Source organism: Phalacrocorax carbo, chromosome 14, assembly GCF_963921805.1.
Source record: "Phalacrocorax carbo chromosome 14, bPhaCar2.1, whole genome shotgun sequence".
NCBI lineage: Eukaryota > Metazoa > Chordata > Aves > Suliformes > Phalacrocoracidae > Phalacrocorax > Phalacrocorax carbo.
Genome location: NC_087526.1, coordinates 1,163,525 through 1,182,355, shown reverse-complemented (window position 1 = coordinate 1,182,355; position 18,831 = coordinate 1,163,525). Strand labels below are relative to the sequence as shown.

General features: G+C 40.2%; 1 protein-coding gene across 1 annotated transcript; it reads right to left on the bottom strand.

Moving 5' to 3' along the window:
- Positions 1-200: 200 nt before the first annotated feature.
- Positions 201-18,787, bottom strand: PARD6B (par-6 family cell polarity regulator beta). The gene is made up of 3 exons (XM_064465222.1): positions 18,452-18,787; positions 13,850-14,072; positions 201-4,924 (listed from the first exon to the last, which is right to left on the bottom strand). The coding sequence occupies exons 1-3, from the start codon at positions 18,515-18,517 to the stop codon at positions 4,095-4,097; spliced, it is 1,119 nt and encodes a 372-aa protein (XP_064321292.1). The 5' UTR covers positions 18,518-18,787; the 3' UTR covers positions 201-4,094.
- Between the last annotated feature and the right edge of the window lie 44 nt (positions 18,788-18,831).

Genomic DNA, 18,831 nt, shown 5'->3' with positions numbered 1-18,831 from the left:
GACAGATGTTTTGAGCCCTTCCGTACTTACACGTGTGGCAATTTGCTCCAGGAAGGGAGCAGAGGAAGCACACGGTTAAGACTACTATGAAACAGAGCCCAGTTAGCTGCCCAAGAGAAGAAACATAATGAAGCCCATCTGCTTCCACCCTGGAGAATAAGGATACGTTCTTCCTCATTTTTACTTATCTGACAAAGTAATTGAGAAAAACACCTTTTTATTTCTGTATCCATTTATTATTCCAGTCTGTAAAAATATAAGACTAATATACAACTACATCTAGCTTGATTTTGTAAAATCAGTCTTCATTCAGTGAGATACCAATGTACATTATACATTAAAGTTGTAAGAAAAATACTGATATTTGACATTTTAAACAAGTTCATTCATGTAAAAATCACATTGCAAGTAAAATTTAATTAGAAAATACATAATATTCACAAAAATACACATTAAAGACAGCTTGTGAGAACATTGTCCTAAATTTAATTCAGCTGTGGAGAAAAACATTGATTCACAGTTAGGCTTGACTTATCCAGTACCATAGCAGAACTTCAAAGTAAATGCATCTTAATTCTATTAAGAATTTGTTCTTTTTCCTATTAAGGTGCACTTAAGTCTCCCAGTCGCAAGTAAGGAATGACTTGGCCCCCCACTGTGCATGTACACAACGTGTAACACTAGTCAAAGGAATTGTAGTTTTCCATTCCATTTTGAAATAATTTGGATATTTATAAATTAATTTATAAAATCTGGATTGAAAATACAATTTACATATACAGGATACTTAACACAGAGATTACATTAATAGCAGCGTAATATTGTCAATCATGCATAGCATCCTCACTATCACATTTGGATTTTTCTTTAGCTAAAGATAAAATCTATATAAAACAGTCAAGCCTTTAAGTATTTTCTTCCAAGGAGAAAATTGTAAAGATGTTAAAAATTTAGGAGGTAGTGAATGAAAGGCTAACAATATCAGCGTATTTTAAAAAACCTTATACTGAACCCCAATACCATTTATATATAAAATTAAGTTTAGCCACTCATAATCAACCGTTGATCAGCCTGAAGTAACAATTTGAAAATATTTCTTAATTAACAGTGTATGCATTAGTAAGATACGGAAGAACTTTAGAAACTTTATGGTAACTGCAGCATTAAGCAATTACATGCTGTGCAGTCTGTCACTGTAACTGTGAATACACACTTTTAAAAACCCATTTTTAGGTTTGTTCTTTGTCTTTATCAAGTCACAAATGCTTCCTTTTACTACATGTTACCAAATTTCTGTAAAACAGACCATGACGTGCGTCAAAAAACATTACCTCACATTTAGATTAGTCAGTTTGCAGGAAAGGTCCTAAGAGATGACTTCTCACTCAGCTTAGAATAGGACCCTAGTGATATTTCTACAAGTCCTTAATACTGGCATATTAATTCAAAATATTCACGCATCTGCTGTAAGCACAGATAAGGTAACACGCAGAGTTTGGCGGCACGCTGACCTTGGGTGTTTGCACCTAAGCAACAAGTTACCTTACAACACTGGCATTCTCAGACCCAACCCTCCTGTGTACGTTAAGAGCTCAAAGCTACTACCCAAGCTGCAAAATACTAATGTACCACATCAGACCCATAACGTATTTCCACTGAATGAAAACATTACACCTGTATTAAGTGCACTACCAGTTCACTTTCTGTATCTGTGGTCCTCATTTCTCATCCAAGTGCCTTCATTCCTTTGATTATTCACAATACATTCAAGTAAAAAAAAAAAGGCACAGAAGTGCAAACTAGCATAATAAATGAAAGTCACCCTCCACTGATGATTTCATACAGGAAGGAAAGTCTTTTGATACAGGAGAAAAAAGAGACATTTTAAAGTAAACAATCCTCCTTAAATAAAGGAAGTGTAGAGCAGCACTGATAGAAAACATGTCTATTTAAAATCTACATGTTGCAGAACGAACATTTCTTTTCCTCATTTCACACTTAGTGGATGTAGTTACTTCATTTTCAATAATTATTAGCAAAATAAGTTAAACACTTCAAAATTCTTGCTCTTGTTGGAAAAGATTCCAGGGCCTCTCCATATGCACAGTGAAGAAACCATAAATAAACCCAACGAAGCAGAACTCTAAGCTGTATTTGCAGAGTGCCATTGTCTGTTATGCCAGCTCTCCATAAATTAAAGAGGGCTCGAATACAACCTTTCTCGGCATCTGAGACCTGAACTCCAATGGTAGCAAAGGCTAGGATACACTACTGCTCACAAGATATGAACTGAAAATTTCTATTTAGTAAAATTAAACAGCCATAATAACTGAAGCAATTTTGTTCACATCATTGCAAAAATCTTGAACAGTTTTAGCCTGTGACATCCTACAAAGACTTCTACAGATGCCTTAACATTAAACTTACAGTTAGTCTCTTGTTAGTAAAGTTACCAGAGGTAGGTAGACAGAGGGGGAAAAAAAAGAAAGGGGTTAGTCTCCTTTCCCGCTCATCACATCTCCCCACAGGGTAGAACATGCTTCCAAGAACCTCGACTACCAGCTCCGGCAAGCCCAGTACCACAGTACAGAACTGGCAGCATCCGACTTCTTTCTTAGAGGTTGACACAGACGGCTGGATCCCTGGTGAGCAGCTCCATCCATCCATCCTTCTCCCCAGCCCTATCAGTACCTGCCTCATTTTCCTGCCACAGCTTAACATTCCCGGAGAAGGGTGAGGTTGGGAACCGAGTGCCAAAGCGGTGAAGCAGGAGATACCAAAAGGGGAAAGGGCAAGGAGGATGCTAGCAGCCTCTCCCTGCAATTCTCCCAGTAAGTTTGCAGCTGATGACACATGTAGTTGTGCACTTGTGGTATCAGGACTTGGTGTCAGTACTTTGTTTTACATACAGCAACTTTGTAATATTCAACACACCCAGCCAGTGGTACACAGAAAGATCAGCATTTACAGTTGAGTTCATCAGGAATAATTTAATATCACATGGCTCAAGCAAGTTCTATCAAAGCCTCATTCTGATTTAGAACTTTCTTTAATCCAGAGATTTAAAGTCTAATTTACTCTAACTTGTTTAGGTTTGAAGAAAGTAACTTTTTACATAATTCAGACTCACTATGACAAACTTTTCCTAGCAGAAATCTTTACAGCTTCTACCGGGACTGTGATTTTAACACAGATTATGTTACTTCCATAGCATTAAGTTTACATTTGATTTCTTTGAAGGTTACTAAGATTAGCAACTAAATCCAATGACATCCTGAAATATTGCAAACTAAAATGAGAACAGGTCTTTGATACGTAAGTGTTAAGACTTTCACATTTGAATTTCAAAATCATAGTCATTAAAAGTAAGCTTACCTGGCCATTAAAAACATAAAGGTGCATGACTAATGAGCCTGTGGTTGCACATTCACTTACACAGGAACAGTCAACTTCAGACGCCCCCACCTTCAAATCCAGACTGTTGTCAAGTTGCTGACCACTATCAATATCCCTGTTGCTCAACATGTCAGTCTGGGAACTAGACCAACCAAGAACAACTCTCTCCCAACCCCATCTCCTGCTTATTTCTCAGTTTCCTCATACACAGAGCCACACACACAGCTCTACCAGCTAAACAGCAGCCCAGAACAGGAATGAAGTGGCTAAAGCACCTCCATCATACATAAGCAGCACTTCAGATGAACATGAAACCACAGTACATTAGATAGTCAACCTCACACAACAATGGAAGTTTACTTCTACAGAACCAGTAGTATTCTGCATTAAAAAAAAAATCAAGTACCTTTAAAAGAAAGCTCACAGCCATCTCTTATCCTTCATTTTAAATTTAAGTTTTCCATATCCAATTTCAGTCATTTATCAATTATCTTCCGTCTTTGTGACGTATTTACATTGAAGTGCAGAATTAACTGAAGTTAGTCGACTTAAATAATTTTGAACTTCTCGTATTTACTTCTTTCCCTCCTTTTAATCTAACTGCAGTGCTTGGTAGATGGAGAGGTATAAAATGTATTATATATTAAGCCAAATTAAAACATGTATGGCATCTTTAATACAAATACATCAATGTAATTTCACAGCGTTATTATAGTTCCATCTTCTTCTAATGACTTATGATCTGGATCTTGTACTTCATATTCCATGCTAACACTGCCTGCTGAATGATTCGAGTTCATCTCACTGGAAGGAAGGAATCCATTTTGTGTCGGGTCATGAAGGGGTTCAATTTGTGTCAATGATTCTAGGCTGTCGCTGGCAGGTGCGGCTTTTGGAATCTGCTGTGGCTCACCACTGTCTTCGATAATAATGTCCTCTTCGTCGCTCTCCTCTTCTCCTTGCAAGAAATTTGCTAAAATATTTGGCGTGCTACTTGGAAGGCTGGATTCAGTAGACTGGCTGGAGCTGCCAGAAGTCCGACTGTTCCTCACAACATTATTTCTCTGGTTTGCTGGTCTTACCGTAATGATCAGGTTACGGCTGTTTGCAATCATCATGTCTGTAACCTGATCAAGGCTTTTTCCTGAAACCTCTATTCCATTTACCTCCAGTACTTCATCATTGACAGCCAGCAAGCCTGTGCTTTGAGCCAGACCTCCAGGGACGAGCCTAGATATGAAAATCCCCGGAACTTTCTCTAATCCATGTGGCGTTACTCTGACACTAGAGCCATCTCGTATGTAGAATCCAAGGGGTTTGTCGGTTCCGTATTTGTAAAGTCGCACCCTACGATGGGTTTCTGGAAGAATATCTACATCTATAATAGAAGACACTGGTCTGAAGTCTTGTGGCATGCTAATGACAATGTGTGGTTTCTTCTTGTGATTATCTGGACGTAACACATTTGATAAGACATTCTTCTTCCTTGTCATAGTGTCTGTACCAAAGGCACTGTAGTCTGCATCTTCTGTAAGACATAGCACACCAATGATTAGATCACTTTATATACGGTTCACATTGCATTGCTATCATGTTTTAGGTTAGCAGAATGAATTATCTAATCTAGAAGGTTTCTGGCTTGCTATAGGAGAAACATTTCTCTCTACACATGAAACGAGCTTTAATGTTACGAGATTCAAAGTTTGTAATGCTTTTGGTTTCCTACTACCAAAGGAAAGAGTACACAGAAAAATTAAAGCAAGTCATCAGCAGTAGAGACACGAAGAAGTATATTCTAGCTGCTTGAGAAAGAGGCTAGAATGGAAAGAGTGAGTATGTTCCTAGAAACATTTTCATTTTATTCAGAGTAATTCCACTTGTTAGTTTTCTCTCTTAGGGTTTCAGATCACTGGAAAAGAAAGAATGAAAAAGGGAAAGCAGCCAGTGTGCCTATTATGGCCTAGTTCCTGGAAGCTAGCCAAGTGACCTGGATTCAAACTCCAGAAAGCTTATTCCCTTCTGCACTCTCTTCCCTGCCCCCATGCCATGGAGGTAAAATGGCTGTGGAGCAGAAACAAAGAGATCTTGCACACAAATACTTCAGGCAAAACTGTTCAGACAGGCAAAGCTGTAATTGCCACAATTTGATATATGAGTGTGCAAATGGCGTAGAATTTTAAAAAATAAAAACCATATACAAGTCATACATACACTTTTAATGGAAAATAAAGTATGTTCTGCTGAAGCAATTCTGGCGTCTGAAATGCCTATTTACCTAAGGAAGCTTCCATTTTTTCTTTTCTGTATGCTGTAACTCTCCAAAAACAATGAACCAAAATACATTCAGATCCGAGTTTCCTTGGATTTACACTTAAGTTTTGGCAACGTTGCATAGATTTTTTTCTGCCGTGGATAAAAAAAATGGTCAAGCAGAACCAGTTTGCACTAACCCTGGGACTCAGAGAAGTTGGAATTTCTTTGTATTGTCACATTAAGATGCCATTAGTACAGCCAAGGAAGTAAAAGAATTGCTATACATTTTAATCTGTGAATTGAAATAACTATGGAAATGCTATCCTAGTGTGAAATTTCAGGGGACCTCTCAATTGCTGATGGAAAAAGTACAAAGTACACAGTGAGAGTTGGTAAATCAGGAGATTGTTTTTTTCTAGGCTAAGATGAAGATACAAGGACATGTACCAGTTATACCCAGACTCTTCAGATGCCTTAAGCAAAACAGAACAGAGAAAGTAGTTCCAAAGCAATAGATTAACACTGTTCCAATACATAACACTAAGCCCTCCCTTCCCCAGACATTCAGGCCGTTGAAAACAAGAAATTTTTAAGAATGACTGGTCTACTAAGGCAGCCTGGACTTAGTACTCTAAAAGATAAAGGATAACAGGAAAAGAAAAAACAAATTACCCCACCAAAAAACCTAAAGGATAAAATAGTTCATCAACATGGTTTTAAAGTGTCCTGACAATGGCCTCATTTATATTTCTCATTTTTTTTCTTTAAAAAATAATCACACCTTAAGGGAGGCAAAGCTGTTTGCTAAAGACAGGACAGCTTCTGTATTAAAGTTTACAGATAAAGTTGTTGAACAATTTAATTGACACAAACAGGAATTATTCTGAAGACAGCTGAGTCTACACAGCTGTACTATACACTCTGGAGTCGCTTTTGTGACAATCTCAGTTACTCTGGGAGGGCACGGATGTCTCTCTAGAATATTATATTCACCCTGCATAGTTAATTTTTACTTCCATGGTTTCTCAGATTTGGCTATCTTTTCACCCAGACTGGTGTTTCTCCAAGAGTTACTGAATGAACAAAGGCAGCACTAACACAACTTATTCCACGTGTTACTTCAGCGCAGACACCCCACAGCGCTCTCCCTTTAGGTGAGAAAGTGCATACTGACAGCACCCTAGGGACTTCTCTCCCGTTTCACCCACTGAGACAGCTTCTGCAAAATGTTTCCCTGCCTTCTTAGGAGCAGCAGGTAAAAATTAAACTCAATCAAGTACAGGGCCAGCAAGAACAGTATGAAGTTTAACAAAGACAAGTGCCGAGTCCTGCACCTGGGATGAGATAACCCAAGAGCCCAGTACGGGCTGTGAGCTGCGTGGCTGGGGAGCAGCCTGCTGAAAGGGACCCCAGGGTCCAGGTGGACAAGCTCAGCGCCATTCAGCAGTGTGCTGCTGCCCCAAGGGCAAACTGGATCCTCGGGCTGCATCCAGAGGCATTACTAGCAGAGAAAGATGCCAACAACCCACTCAGCGCTTGTCAGGCTGCACCTGGAGTACTGTGCCCAGCTCTGGTCCTCACAATTCAAGAAAGATGTAGACAGCCTAGAGAGGGTCCAAAGAAAGGCCAAAGACTATCAAAGGGCTGAAGAACCTGCCCTGTGAGGAGAGACTGAAGGAGTTAGGTCTCTCCACTCTGAAGAAAAAAAGCTCAGGGGAACCTCACCACAGGATTTCAGTACTTGAAGGGTGGCTGCCAAGACAACGAAGACACACGGAGAAGATGCGGCAATGGGTACAAGTTGCAGTAGGAAAGGTTTCACCTCAACATAAGTCTGGGGTTTTTTTGGGGGATGAAGGGTGTTGTGTTGGTTTTGGTGTGTTTTGGGTTGTTTTTTTTTTTCCACAGTGAGAACAATCCATCACTAGAACAAGCTTCACAGGGACACAGTGGAGTCCCCATCACTAGAGGTTTTCAAGATGCAACTGAACAGGGCGCTAGGTATCATATCTAGGCTCCCTTTCCCATAAAAGCTTGGACCAGATGGTCTTTCAAGGCCCCTTCCAACCCAGGCTGTTCTATGATTTGTACAAGGAAGAGTGGGAAAGCAGAAGTAAATAGAACAATCTACGCTAGCTATGCTTGAGAAGATTGAATTAGATGATTGTGAAAGCAGAAAATAATTTTAGTTTATTTGGGAGCCTGAAAGGTTCCATCAGAAAAGCACGGAATTACTATTTTCAGCAAAAGAGGTTAAGGAGAAAAAAATGTAATTTAAGGTTAAATTAAAATAACATTAGATCTTAACATCAAGCAAGGCAGCTTTAGAAATAGCCTAAAAATCTGTTCTTCACATGCCCAAGAGTGTTAAGTCAGTTGTGTTGAAGAGTGGGTTGATAAAAAACAATCCAACCTCCCAAAGTGAAGCATAACAGGTGGACTCTGTCTTAAGTGTAAAACACCTCCAAAAATGCAAACATACCATTTTCTCTGTAAAATGCATTTTTGCATATCTAACTGACTGAAGACCAGCCATTAAAAATCCTGTAGTCCATTGCTGGAAACATGCTGATTTTTCAGACAACATGGAACAATTCTTTCAATGTTTGCTTAAAATTTATGATCAAAGAAAATAACGTGAGGAGTTTTGCCCTTATCTCTACTGACAACCCATCCAACCAGTTTCAAGTTAGACATTTGGTCATTATATTGGGAGGATTTTTCAATTCAACGAGTTCCAATAACTTATCTTTTTTGTTTGGAACTACAATCGCTTACAAAACAAGTTGGAAAGGGCAAATGTGAAATAAGATGCTAGGAAGAAGGGTCTTGCTTTAAAATCTTTTACTGCTAAATAAAAAGTAACAAAATGGCAGCAAGAAAGTGATAGTATATGTGAAGATTTTACACAAACAATAGACAATGCTGACTTGAATATTAGAATTAAGAATGCTAATGAGCACAAAGGTTATTTTTTTAGGTCATAGATTTCCCCCTCCCCCCAGCAGCTGGTACGCATCTCAGTGATCTCAAAAACCAAGTAAAAGCCTTTTTGTGCAGTGCACGTCTAAGTAGTGTAGAACTCTTGATGGTTTAGAACTCTGGTTTTAAGGCTGAATGATCAATGGTAAATTCAACAAGACTAGAGAAAAATATTCCAAGGACCAGAGAGACATTGCATGGACAATACATGTCATTTTGCCTCATTTCAAAAACTTTGCTTCTTTTTGGTTTTCAGTGGTGACGCATATTTCTAGGCATTTAACACCACATTGCTCCAGAAGAGCTCTGTTCTTTGGGAAGTCCTCCAAAGAGCCAATGAGTAAGTTGGAAGCATTTCAACTGGTAAGTTCTGAACAATATGGAACTAAAGCTATACTATGCCTTCTTTCTTTTTTTTAGTAAGCTCATCTAAAGAAAATAGCAAAACTGCACATGCGTAATTTATTTGTGCTAGAGTGCAAGCTGCTGCTGAAAACTAGGTGCGAAACACTAGGCTTCTGCTGCTTTTAGTGCAAGAATTGGTTTAGAAACAGTGCACAGGAAAACAGCATATCAAAACATCGTCAGTGCTGATTTTCTTACTGGATTTTCTTCCACCTGCATTGCAACATTAAGAGGTATTCAATTTTCAGGTTTTTCTTCCTTAAATTCAAAGTGCACAAATTCAGATTCTTGTCAAAGAATCACACGGAGTATCTGGTATTTTGCACGTTCTGTCATATCAGATGTATATCATATTCGACATTCCAGCCTGCCACAGTGGGCTGTAAGGCTGCTTCACCTTCACAGCAGGCCACATACCAGGATCCCTCTCCCGCCACTCAGGCCTCCTGTGCCTGCGTGGTAAGTTTGGCACATACTAGATACAGAAACATTTATCACATCCAAGAAGTAGATTTATTATGTCCTACAGAGGATCACATTAAGCTTATGCACTTTACCCAATAGTTGGGTCTAGAACAATCCACAACTTCCTTCTGAACAAGAAATGAGAGTTCACAAAAATCACCACCCAGCCCACCTTCCCACAGCTATCAGCTGATAAGGCTTAAAGCTTTTGCCGAAAGCAATTTTTCCCACAGTTGTTAGAGAAACATGAAGATTGGCTGCAAAAGGCCTGGCCTTGAAAGAAATATTATGTAAACATATACATATGTGAAAAAACACAGATTCAAAAGTGCTTTTTAAACAAAAACTAAGATCAGAAAAACATTTATTGGAAGAAATATGAACTTTGAAAGTCTCTTTAAGACAAATACACAATCAGAAATCTTAACACTGAACCAGTACTTCTGCTTGTAGAAACTTAAGTTACATGACACATTGTTGAAGTAAAAGCATCCCAAAATTGCAAACCATATGTCAAAGCATTTAAGAAACTATAAAGCACCAGAGGATAGTTGGTTTGCATTGTAGCTAGTCTTTGTACTCTAATAATTCAGAACTAGCACAAACTTTAGGATATACAGTTAAAGTTACATAATTTGCGGGAAAAAGAAATAGTGAAAGGATGACTGAAACTCATCTCTCCAAATCTCAGCCAGGCAGCATGACTCCGTTTAACCTCTCTTCCACTGCTAAACAAATTTTCTGAAGCAATATTCTCAAGTACAAAGGCATCTTTGTTCTGGCACCTAGCTAATCAGTTTAAAGCTGCAGCAGCAAATATTTTGGCAGAAAGCCAAAGGACAAGGTGTTAACTACAGATAGCATTAAGGAGAATGTCCACATAGCGCAAGAATGAGTTTCTTCCCCTAGCAGTTTCAAGCTCAAGGTGGCACCGAACTGTATGTACTTATTACATGAAATTTAAAACAAAAGCCCACAAATGCCAAATCTGGTTTCAATTTAACATTGTTCAAGACGGGTATTTAAGATGTGCAGAGTTACCTTACCCCTCAAGAATTAAACCTTCAAAACCCCCAAATCATTAGTATATTTGAATATAGATGCAATCTAGCTTTTTTTAAATAAGCCCCAACAAATCTTGTCTCTTACTTAGTCACAAGTTATAACAAAACATGGATTTTCGGAAACTAACCTATATTTTCAGGAAGAGGACTCAGAATAGCCAGGATATTCCCTACAGAGCTGTTTAAAAAGCCAACTTTTACTTTTCACCAAAATGAAGCTTCTCAGTAAAATGCCTACCTGAAGAGGCAGAAATGAATTAACCCTTCAAAGAACCCACTTTTTATTATATACAGCCGTGTACATGCAGAACTTGCAGGAGTTTAGTATTGTAATTTAATATCCCGCAAGTGAGTTTTAAGGACATTATAATTAAATATATCTTTTGTTAAGTTATCCTTTTATTCTTGTATTTACAATGCAAAGTCCCCCACACCAAACTGCCCTTCAAGGGCCTGTACAGACTGTGTGTGTGCCCCCATTTTATCTTCAGCAACATTTTTCTCACAGACAGAGTGACTCCCATACATCTGGATTTAATCATGATACATCAGTTTAACCTTTAAATTCCAGATGTCAACAGTACCTGTTAATCTGTTAGATTGCAGAGTGAAATTCCAATAAGCAACTGTTCCATAAACTGATAGCCGTTCCGGACTTGTGCAATATCAAGCTCCAGTTTAGATTTAGCACTGGAGAGCAGTTTAAAATATTTTAGAGGAATTTAGTTAAATATAATTAGGAGAATCTAAGGGGAATAATGTGATTTCATTTAATTTCCTTACAGGATCTCTAGGTTTCCTACCACATTAACCAATACACACAAATGCTTAGGACAGACTTCATAAATTGGGAGTCAAATGAAAGTCAAAGATGATAAAAAAGTGCTTACTCTGGCATAACATAATTACTGAAATTTCAGAGTCACATTATCAAAAGTGTCACTTATTAACAACATCGCAAAAGCATCCTGTTGCTCCTATGCAGTATACTAAGATGGTAACACTATTTAACCTAGATTTTACTGTACTGTGCTCACACTTAATGTTAGCTTTCCACAAATTGCATGTAGCTTCTAAATAGGTAAGACAGTATAATAAAATTTAATATATTTTAAGCCAGCAAACACTTCCTCTCTTCTCCACAGTGGCTTTTTGCCAAAGATCTTAAATTCCTAGCTATTACTGCTGGAAATACAAAAAAAAGGCAAAGCTGCATTAGAAAACCCACAGTGATAGAAGAGAATGTATAAAAGCCACAAGAAGCCTTGCGGTGGAAAAGTAACCTGTATCACTTATTAGTTATAGTTCCAAGACAGCACAGATCAAAGCTGCCCCATCAGTAGCAGGTATTTGTTCAGACATCTGATTTTCAATTTCAGAGGTACAGCCAATAAAGATTTGTGCATTCGGATTAATTAATCACACCAAAGCGAATTACACTGCACAAATTATGACACATCTCTAACTCCTGTAATCCAGCTTTAGTTACAGGCAAATTATCACAAATAAAATACCGAATCAAGTTATTCCGTTATTTTCCATCAGACAAGCCTCCGTTCTACGTGGCACAGATGCTAATGGAATCAAAGCCTAATTTTAATCAACAGAAGTGATCAAAACAGTCACAACTAATTCAGAACAAAGCACAGTGCTGGAAGCGCTGGACTCAGATGCCAGCCTCGTTTCTTTATTCCCTGAACTCTATAGCCAGAAGACTCATGTCAAAGGGAAGGTGGTGACAACTGACACTTTCTACATAGCTTTTCCTGCTAATTATTGGCATGATAAACATAAGCGGGTGTTATTTCTAGTTCTGTGCATTACATCAATTGTTATAAATTCCTCACACCAGAGTAATAAGAAATAATCCACGATGCCTTAAGTAAAGGCACAACAAAAAGGTATAAGGTGTTTTAAATATAACATTAGTAACAGTCAGCATTAAACACGTAACACTAGTAACAATCTAAAAACATATGGTGTTAAAATATAACCTCAATAATCCCAGTCTGACAAAGTGGCTTACCTGTTCTCGTCATATGGCTACTGTAGGAGATTAAACGGAGTCATATACCTTTTCTGCCTCTAGGTTCTATCAAAGCAAATAGTTCATTCCTTTGGCAATTCAGGACAGAAAACACAGGCCCTACTAGACTGTACTATCCTCAACACAAAGAAAGCAAACACATCTTGGCAAGCAGCCACACAGTTTCTGAATATTGTTTCTGTGTCAGGCTGTTGTGGAGCTTATTCATTTTTTGGACTGGGAAAGTTGATAAAAGCTTCTGAGGCCCAAGTATTTTCCTTAGAAAATAAGCCTGTCTTAGCAACAACTGTGAACCATGCACACCTTTATAGAACAGATAAGCAAGAAGCAGTCGGCTCTTTGAAGATCAGTTGACTGCTTTATTATAATAGGAATTTCACATGCGTGTTCTTATATACACACAAACACACAATGCACGCACACTCACACCTGTGTTCAAGTAAGCAGAACACCATCAAATACAGAAATCGGGTTTTCTTGGCTTCTCTGGATTAAAACAATTTCAAATCACATCACTAGATTTCTCCCCTCCCCTTCAGTTCCATACACTGAATATGTTCTGGAGAACACCACATACAACTTCAAATTTAATTTTTTTTCCCCTTCATGAACAAAAGCAGACACTAGAAAGAGCCCACCAGAACCCTGTGCCCAGATGATGTGCTATTTTTAAAGGCAAGCGAACAAACCAAGCAGCACTCACGTTTGAGGTTTGCTAACTGAAATGAGCTTGTCATTTTGAATGCTTCAGAATGTTGTATTAGGGAAGTGTGATAAGAGTAGCATACTACAAAGTTAGTCTTTAATTTACACTTATATTTAATTATTCGTGTAATAAGACTTTCAGAGATTCCCTTCATCCTATAATGGCCTCTCTTCTCAACTGACCAAAATTGGAGTTTTTAAGTGGAAGGCATCCAACACACAGAGCAGAAAACCCCAGAGGTTTAAAGTTTATTTTAATTTGCTTACATACAACCAGAAAGAAACATTTTCTCAAGATTTAACTTGACTTTAACTGAACTAAATAAAAGCAGAAGAAAAGCACAAAGCATAAACAGGTTGCCTGAGGAGGCTCTTGCAAGTGGAACTGGGAATACCTTTTATGATCCATAATTATTATAGAATTCAACATGATGAAATAGGACTGAAAGGTTTTTTCCTCCACACGTCACACTTTATCCAGTTATACGGTGCTGCAGTAAACAGATGAGTCACAGACTTCAAGTGCACTTACCTTTTCTCTGAATGAAAATCCTGAGTAGAGGATTGGCTGTGGAAACTGCTTTATGATAATTGTCATCATTATTGATAGGCAGCAGGTCTCCATGAACATCCGTATATCCCACTAGAACATCAACATTTGGTATCTTGTGCACATGCTGTAATAATCCATAGAACTCCTCAAACTTTCCAGGTTTGGATCTCTCCAGAGAAAATCGTCGAAATTCTGCTCCAAACTACAACAAAAAGATATCTTACATCATTAATATGGAAATCTAACATCCTCAAGCAATAGAAGGATTGGAATGTTAGAACCGAGATGTTATAGAGTTAAAAGTGCACTAAAAACTACAATCAGTTATTTTAAAGTGGCATTAAAAGGTCAGTTTAAATTGTGGGTTTGGTTTTTTCCCAAAGTTGTAGCTATTTTTAGTCTTGATAAAACACGTACATTTGAATGGGCAAAAGTCGTTTTCATTGTTCTGTTTAGGTCAAAGCATTCACTAATATGGGAGCTTAGCATTAAGGGACAAACTAGCACAAGAATAATTGCAGATTCTTACGTGCTCATGAAGCAGCCATGCTCTTGGTGAGGGACAGAATTCATACCCAGCACTGATGCTGGAGGCTCCAAAACGAGACTACGACTAACCTCCTGTGGTATGACTACCTGGAACTTTTTCAAAGACATTTCAGTGCACTTTAGAACAGTGTGTATAGATTGTTGTATAGCATGGTTCACCTGTACAAGACTGAGTGGTTTTCAGATTCCCAGTTCTTGGACAAGAAATGAAAAAGCCATTTTGACTTGAAGACTACGAAGAACATCTGCTGCTTCAGTACAAACTAGTGCAGCAAAGCTTTAGTGAGCTGATCTCAAGTCAATTCTACTCTTACCTGAAGAGAGATATAAAGGAGGCAACCAGGCACTGTTCCTTAAGAGCATTCAGAAGATTTGCCTGCAGTGATCAAGACTCAAATCTTGACTGCATAGTCTTTTAAGTATGGTTGTGTCCAGACAAGATTCAGAAGATAGGTGAAAATACCCCATTTCATCACTGGCACTGTACTTTCAGGAATAGGATTTGCATTTAGTCAGTATGACCATTCAACAAGACATCCCAGCTCCCCAGGCCACCCAAGCGTCAGCCTCCTGTATCACCTATATTACAAACACTTATTAAAAAACAATGCTAGCAGTGATGCACTGGCAGTAGGCATAAGACTAAACTGGGTGCAAATAACAGTAAGCATTTGATGTAGACTAGACAGATTTTAAATCTAGCAAGCATAACTGGTAAAATTATAGTGTTTGGCCCAACACAGGCAGGACCCAAAGCAAACAGAATATTGGATAAAAATTACTCCAAAACCTCCATATCAGGCACACACAACACACCAAAGATGCTAAAAGGAATTAAGAGATAGCAGCAGCCAGGTTACTAAAAGCAGACCAGCTTGTATAAGAACTAAAAAGGTAATAAATTAATCACTAAAAAACAGAAAACAAACTAAAGAGTCAGTTGGTGGCTTTTTTGTGAATTCTATTGCTGACCCACAGTGAACAAAGACTTTAAAGAATTTATTTAGCCAGTTTAGTTTTAAGCAGAACATGAAACAAAACACTGCCCGAGAGCATTATCCTCCCAGTATCTCATACTTAGGCATCCGTTACATGCAGTAGGTGAAGGCGCACATTACCAACCCTCTGCACCAACCTTTACCTCACATTTGATTCCAGCCCTTTGGAGGATAAGGGCTTTGGAGTTCTCACATCCAAACAAAGCAATGAAAGCACGGAGACAAGGACCCCACTGTCAGCACATTAGCACCACGCTAACTCAAAACAGGCTACACCTTCCAACTCCCCACCTTCCTCCAAAAGTTTCAAATAAAGGAATTATCTGAGAACATTCCTCTTGTAGAAATACTCAAATTATACAACATTAACTAACAATAAGGCAGAGGGGATGATTCATAGATGCTTACAAGAAAAGCAAAGAAAAGCCTGCAGGAGGAACTCCCATCACATCAGAAGCAGCGTGCTTCACCATGACATCAGTGAAAGACTTCATCCTGTGTGCCTCAACTCTTTCTTCAGCTATGTGAAGCATGAATGACACAGGAATTGTCCACGTATTGCATCACTTTAAATGTTTTGGCTTTGAAAGACTAGGCAGTTTAAACATAATTCAGGAATAAAAGATTAAAAAGCCAACCACCTCATTCTCAATTTGGAGTAAATATTAAATCTTATTGCAGCAAATGTACAAAGGGCCAGATTTTCAAACGTGTTTTTTATTTTTTCCACAATTTATACATAGATAGTGCAAACACCAAGACACAAATAATCTGGCTGTTACTTCCTAACACGGTTTGCCATATGCCCAACACTATAATAAAGCAGATAAAAGACAAAAGTAAAACTATGCAATTTCACAGGTTATTTTAACCCCCTGAAAGGTTTTCACTTGATATCAAATATTGCACTCCATTCTATTGAATAGGCTTGCACTTACAACTTGGAAGTTTAGAGGAGATGAAAGATTGGAAGGGACTAACATAAGAGAAGGCTTGTTGCCACCTGAGCTCTTCAGACGCATGCTGTTACACTGCTAACTCAACTGGACACACACAGCACAACCTATTCAGCATACTAGGTAGTTACTAGAGATACTCACTTAAGTAAGACTTACTCATGAGAGACATCTTTAAGTCCTCTGTAACACAGCATACTGCTGCTATACTGTAAGTCTCCAGCACCGATAGGGCATGAACTACAGTAACCATATCTTTTTACCAGTATATTAGATTTCACTCTGAAAAAAAAAACTATTCCAAGTCATAAGGGGAGGAGGGAACCTGAATTTTGTGTCTAGAGACCTAAGAGTTTATTTGGGGGTTTTTATGCTATCACCAAGAACTCTAGTTTAGGGTATAAAATCTTATCTTTGTGACAAGAAAAATGGCTAACTGGAGTTAATATACTAGGGGGATTCCCCAGGGCAAGTTCAGACCAGTTACCCGAACTGAATAAACTAGACTAACAAAAGGATTTTGCTCATATAACTGCAACTATAGTTGGGCTGTGCTGGCACAGCTTTGGCTGTTGGGGCACAATTATTGATCTGGAATTTCTAAATAAAGAGCTGTACATTGCTGATAAGCCTTCAAAGCCTAGACCACTCCACAGTAATGGTCCCCTTCACCTCCCACACAAGCCTTTCTTCCTTCTCTTTAGAATTGCTTACTTTCATAAAAGGAAGATGACTCCTATGCTATATTAAATCAAGGTGCTGTTAAATAATGCATTAGGTACACGTAGTTCTAGGAATGCCTTGAAACCAGCTTCACAATACACACTTAAAGAGACAGTCCCTATTCATTAAAACTTCCACACTTCTCTGTACAAACACCAAAGAACGCACCACCCAGGTGATCCCTAGATCTGTTTTAAATGACGGAAAACACGCAATGGGGGAACAGTAAGCTTAGAGTTTCAGGCTGAGAAAACAAGCATTTTCTGTTTATAAACACATTGTACTGATTGTTTTCAACCTTGTAAGAGCGTAGATGAAAACAAGACTTCACCAACCACAGTAACAGCTATGCTTAACTAGTATTTGAAGTAGTGGCTACCAGGTATTCCCCTGCTTTCTGGTTTTACCCACGTGGAAAGTTAACGCTTTAAAGACCCCATCATGATTCGAGCTGGAGAGATCAGCCGTACACTTTCCAGACGTTTCAGCACTATGTTATCCTCAAAAAAAACACACACCACCACAAGCCCTGACGGCTTCACCTGTGCTACCGCAGATGCACAATTCTGTAAATCCTCTCGCGGTGTAAAGCTTTGACCACAAGAACTCTCGCTATAAGCCCTAACATTACAGGCTCATAAAGCAATTGCCAGCGTAAGATCCTCAGACAGCCTCTACCAGAGGGCAAGCTCTACCTTAGGCAGGTTAGCCAGGGTTTACCTCTACCAAGTAATGGGAGCTATAAGAATATGCTTTTTTACCACCAAAAAGTACGGACACACATAGTCACTAAGTAGAATTAAAAAAAGTACAGAGACAATAAGTTAAACAAATGTACTCTTTCTAATTCAGATGAAGAACAGATTTATGAGTTTGTGAATTATGACAACCCTTTTAGCCCAGTTTTCCCAAACTTTCCCCGAACATCCACTCCTCAGTATGTTTTTCAGTCTAGGCAGACTACAGGGGCACCTCCACTAACCTAGGGTTTGTTTTTTTAAAAAAAAAAACACTTCAAAACCACTTATTTCCCCCCGCAGCCAGCGCACCCTGCCAGCGCCGCCGCCGGGCTCCCGCCGCCTCAGCCTCGCACGGCCGGGGGGAGCGGAGGGAGCCGGCGGCAGCAGGAGGGCCAAAGCCCGCCGGCCCGCGGCGCGACACCGCGGCCGTGCAACGGCGGGGCCGGGCCCTCGCCCCCGCTGCGCCCCCCGGCAGGTGAGTCAGCAGCTCTCCCGGACCGCGGCCCCCCGCCGCCCTCCTCCGCGGCGACCCTGCGACCAGCGGCCCCCCGGGGCAGGGCAGCGCCGGCTCCTTCCCGCCCCGCCGCGGCCCTGAGGCGCGCTGCCAGCACCCACCTTGCTCTTCACCTCCATGGTACCCAGGCCCCGGCTGCCCGCGGCCCCGCGGTGAGGCCGGTTCATGCCGCCGGAGGGTCGGTGTCCCCTCTCCTCTCTCTCTCCGCCGGGTGGCCCCGGGCGCGCTGCGGCAAGCGGGGAGAGGCTGCGGGGGAGGGAGGGAGGGAGGGAGGGAGGGCGAGCGGCGCGGCCCCAGCCCCGACCCACCGCCCCGGCAACCGCGGCCGCTCCGCCGGCTCCGGCCGCCGCGACGCCTCCGCCCTCAGACGAGGGGCGGGGCCACGGCGGCTCCCGACACCTGCCGCGCCACGGGCCGGCCGCGCGGCGGGGCGGGGCCACCGCGCGGCGCCGCCACCGCGCCTGCGCCGCAGGGAGGGGAG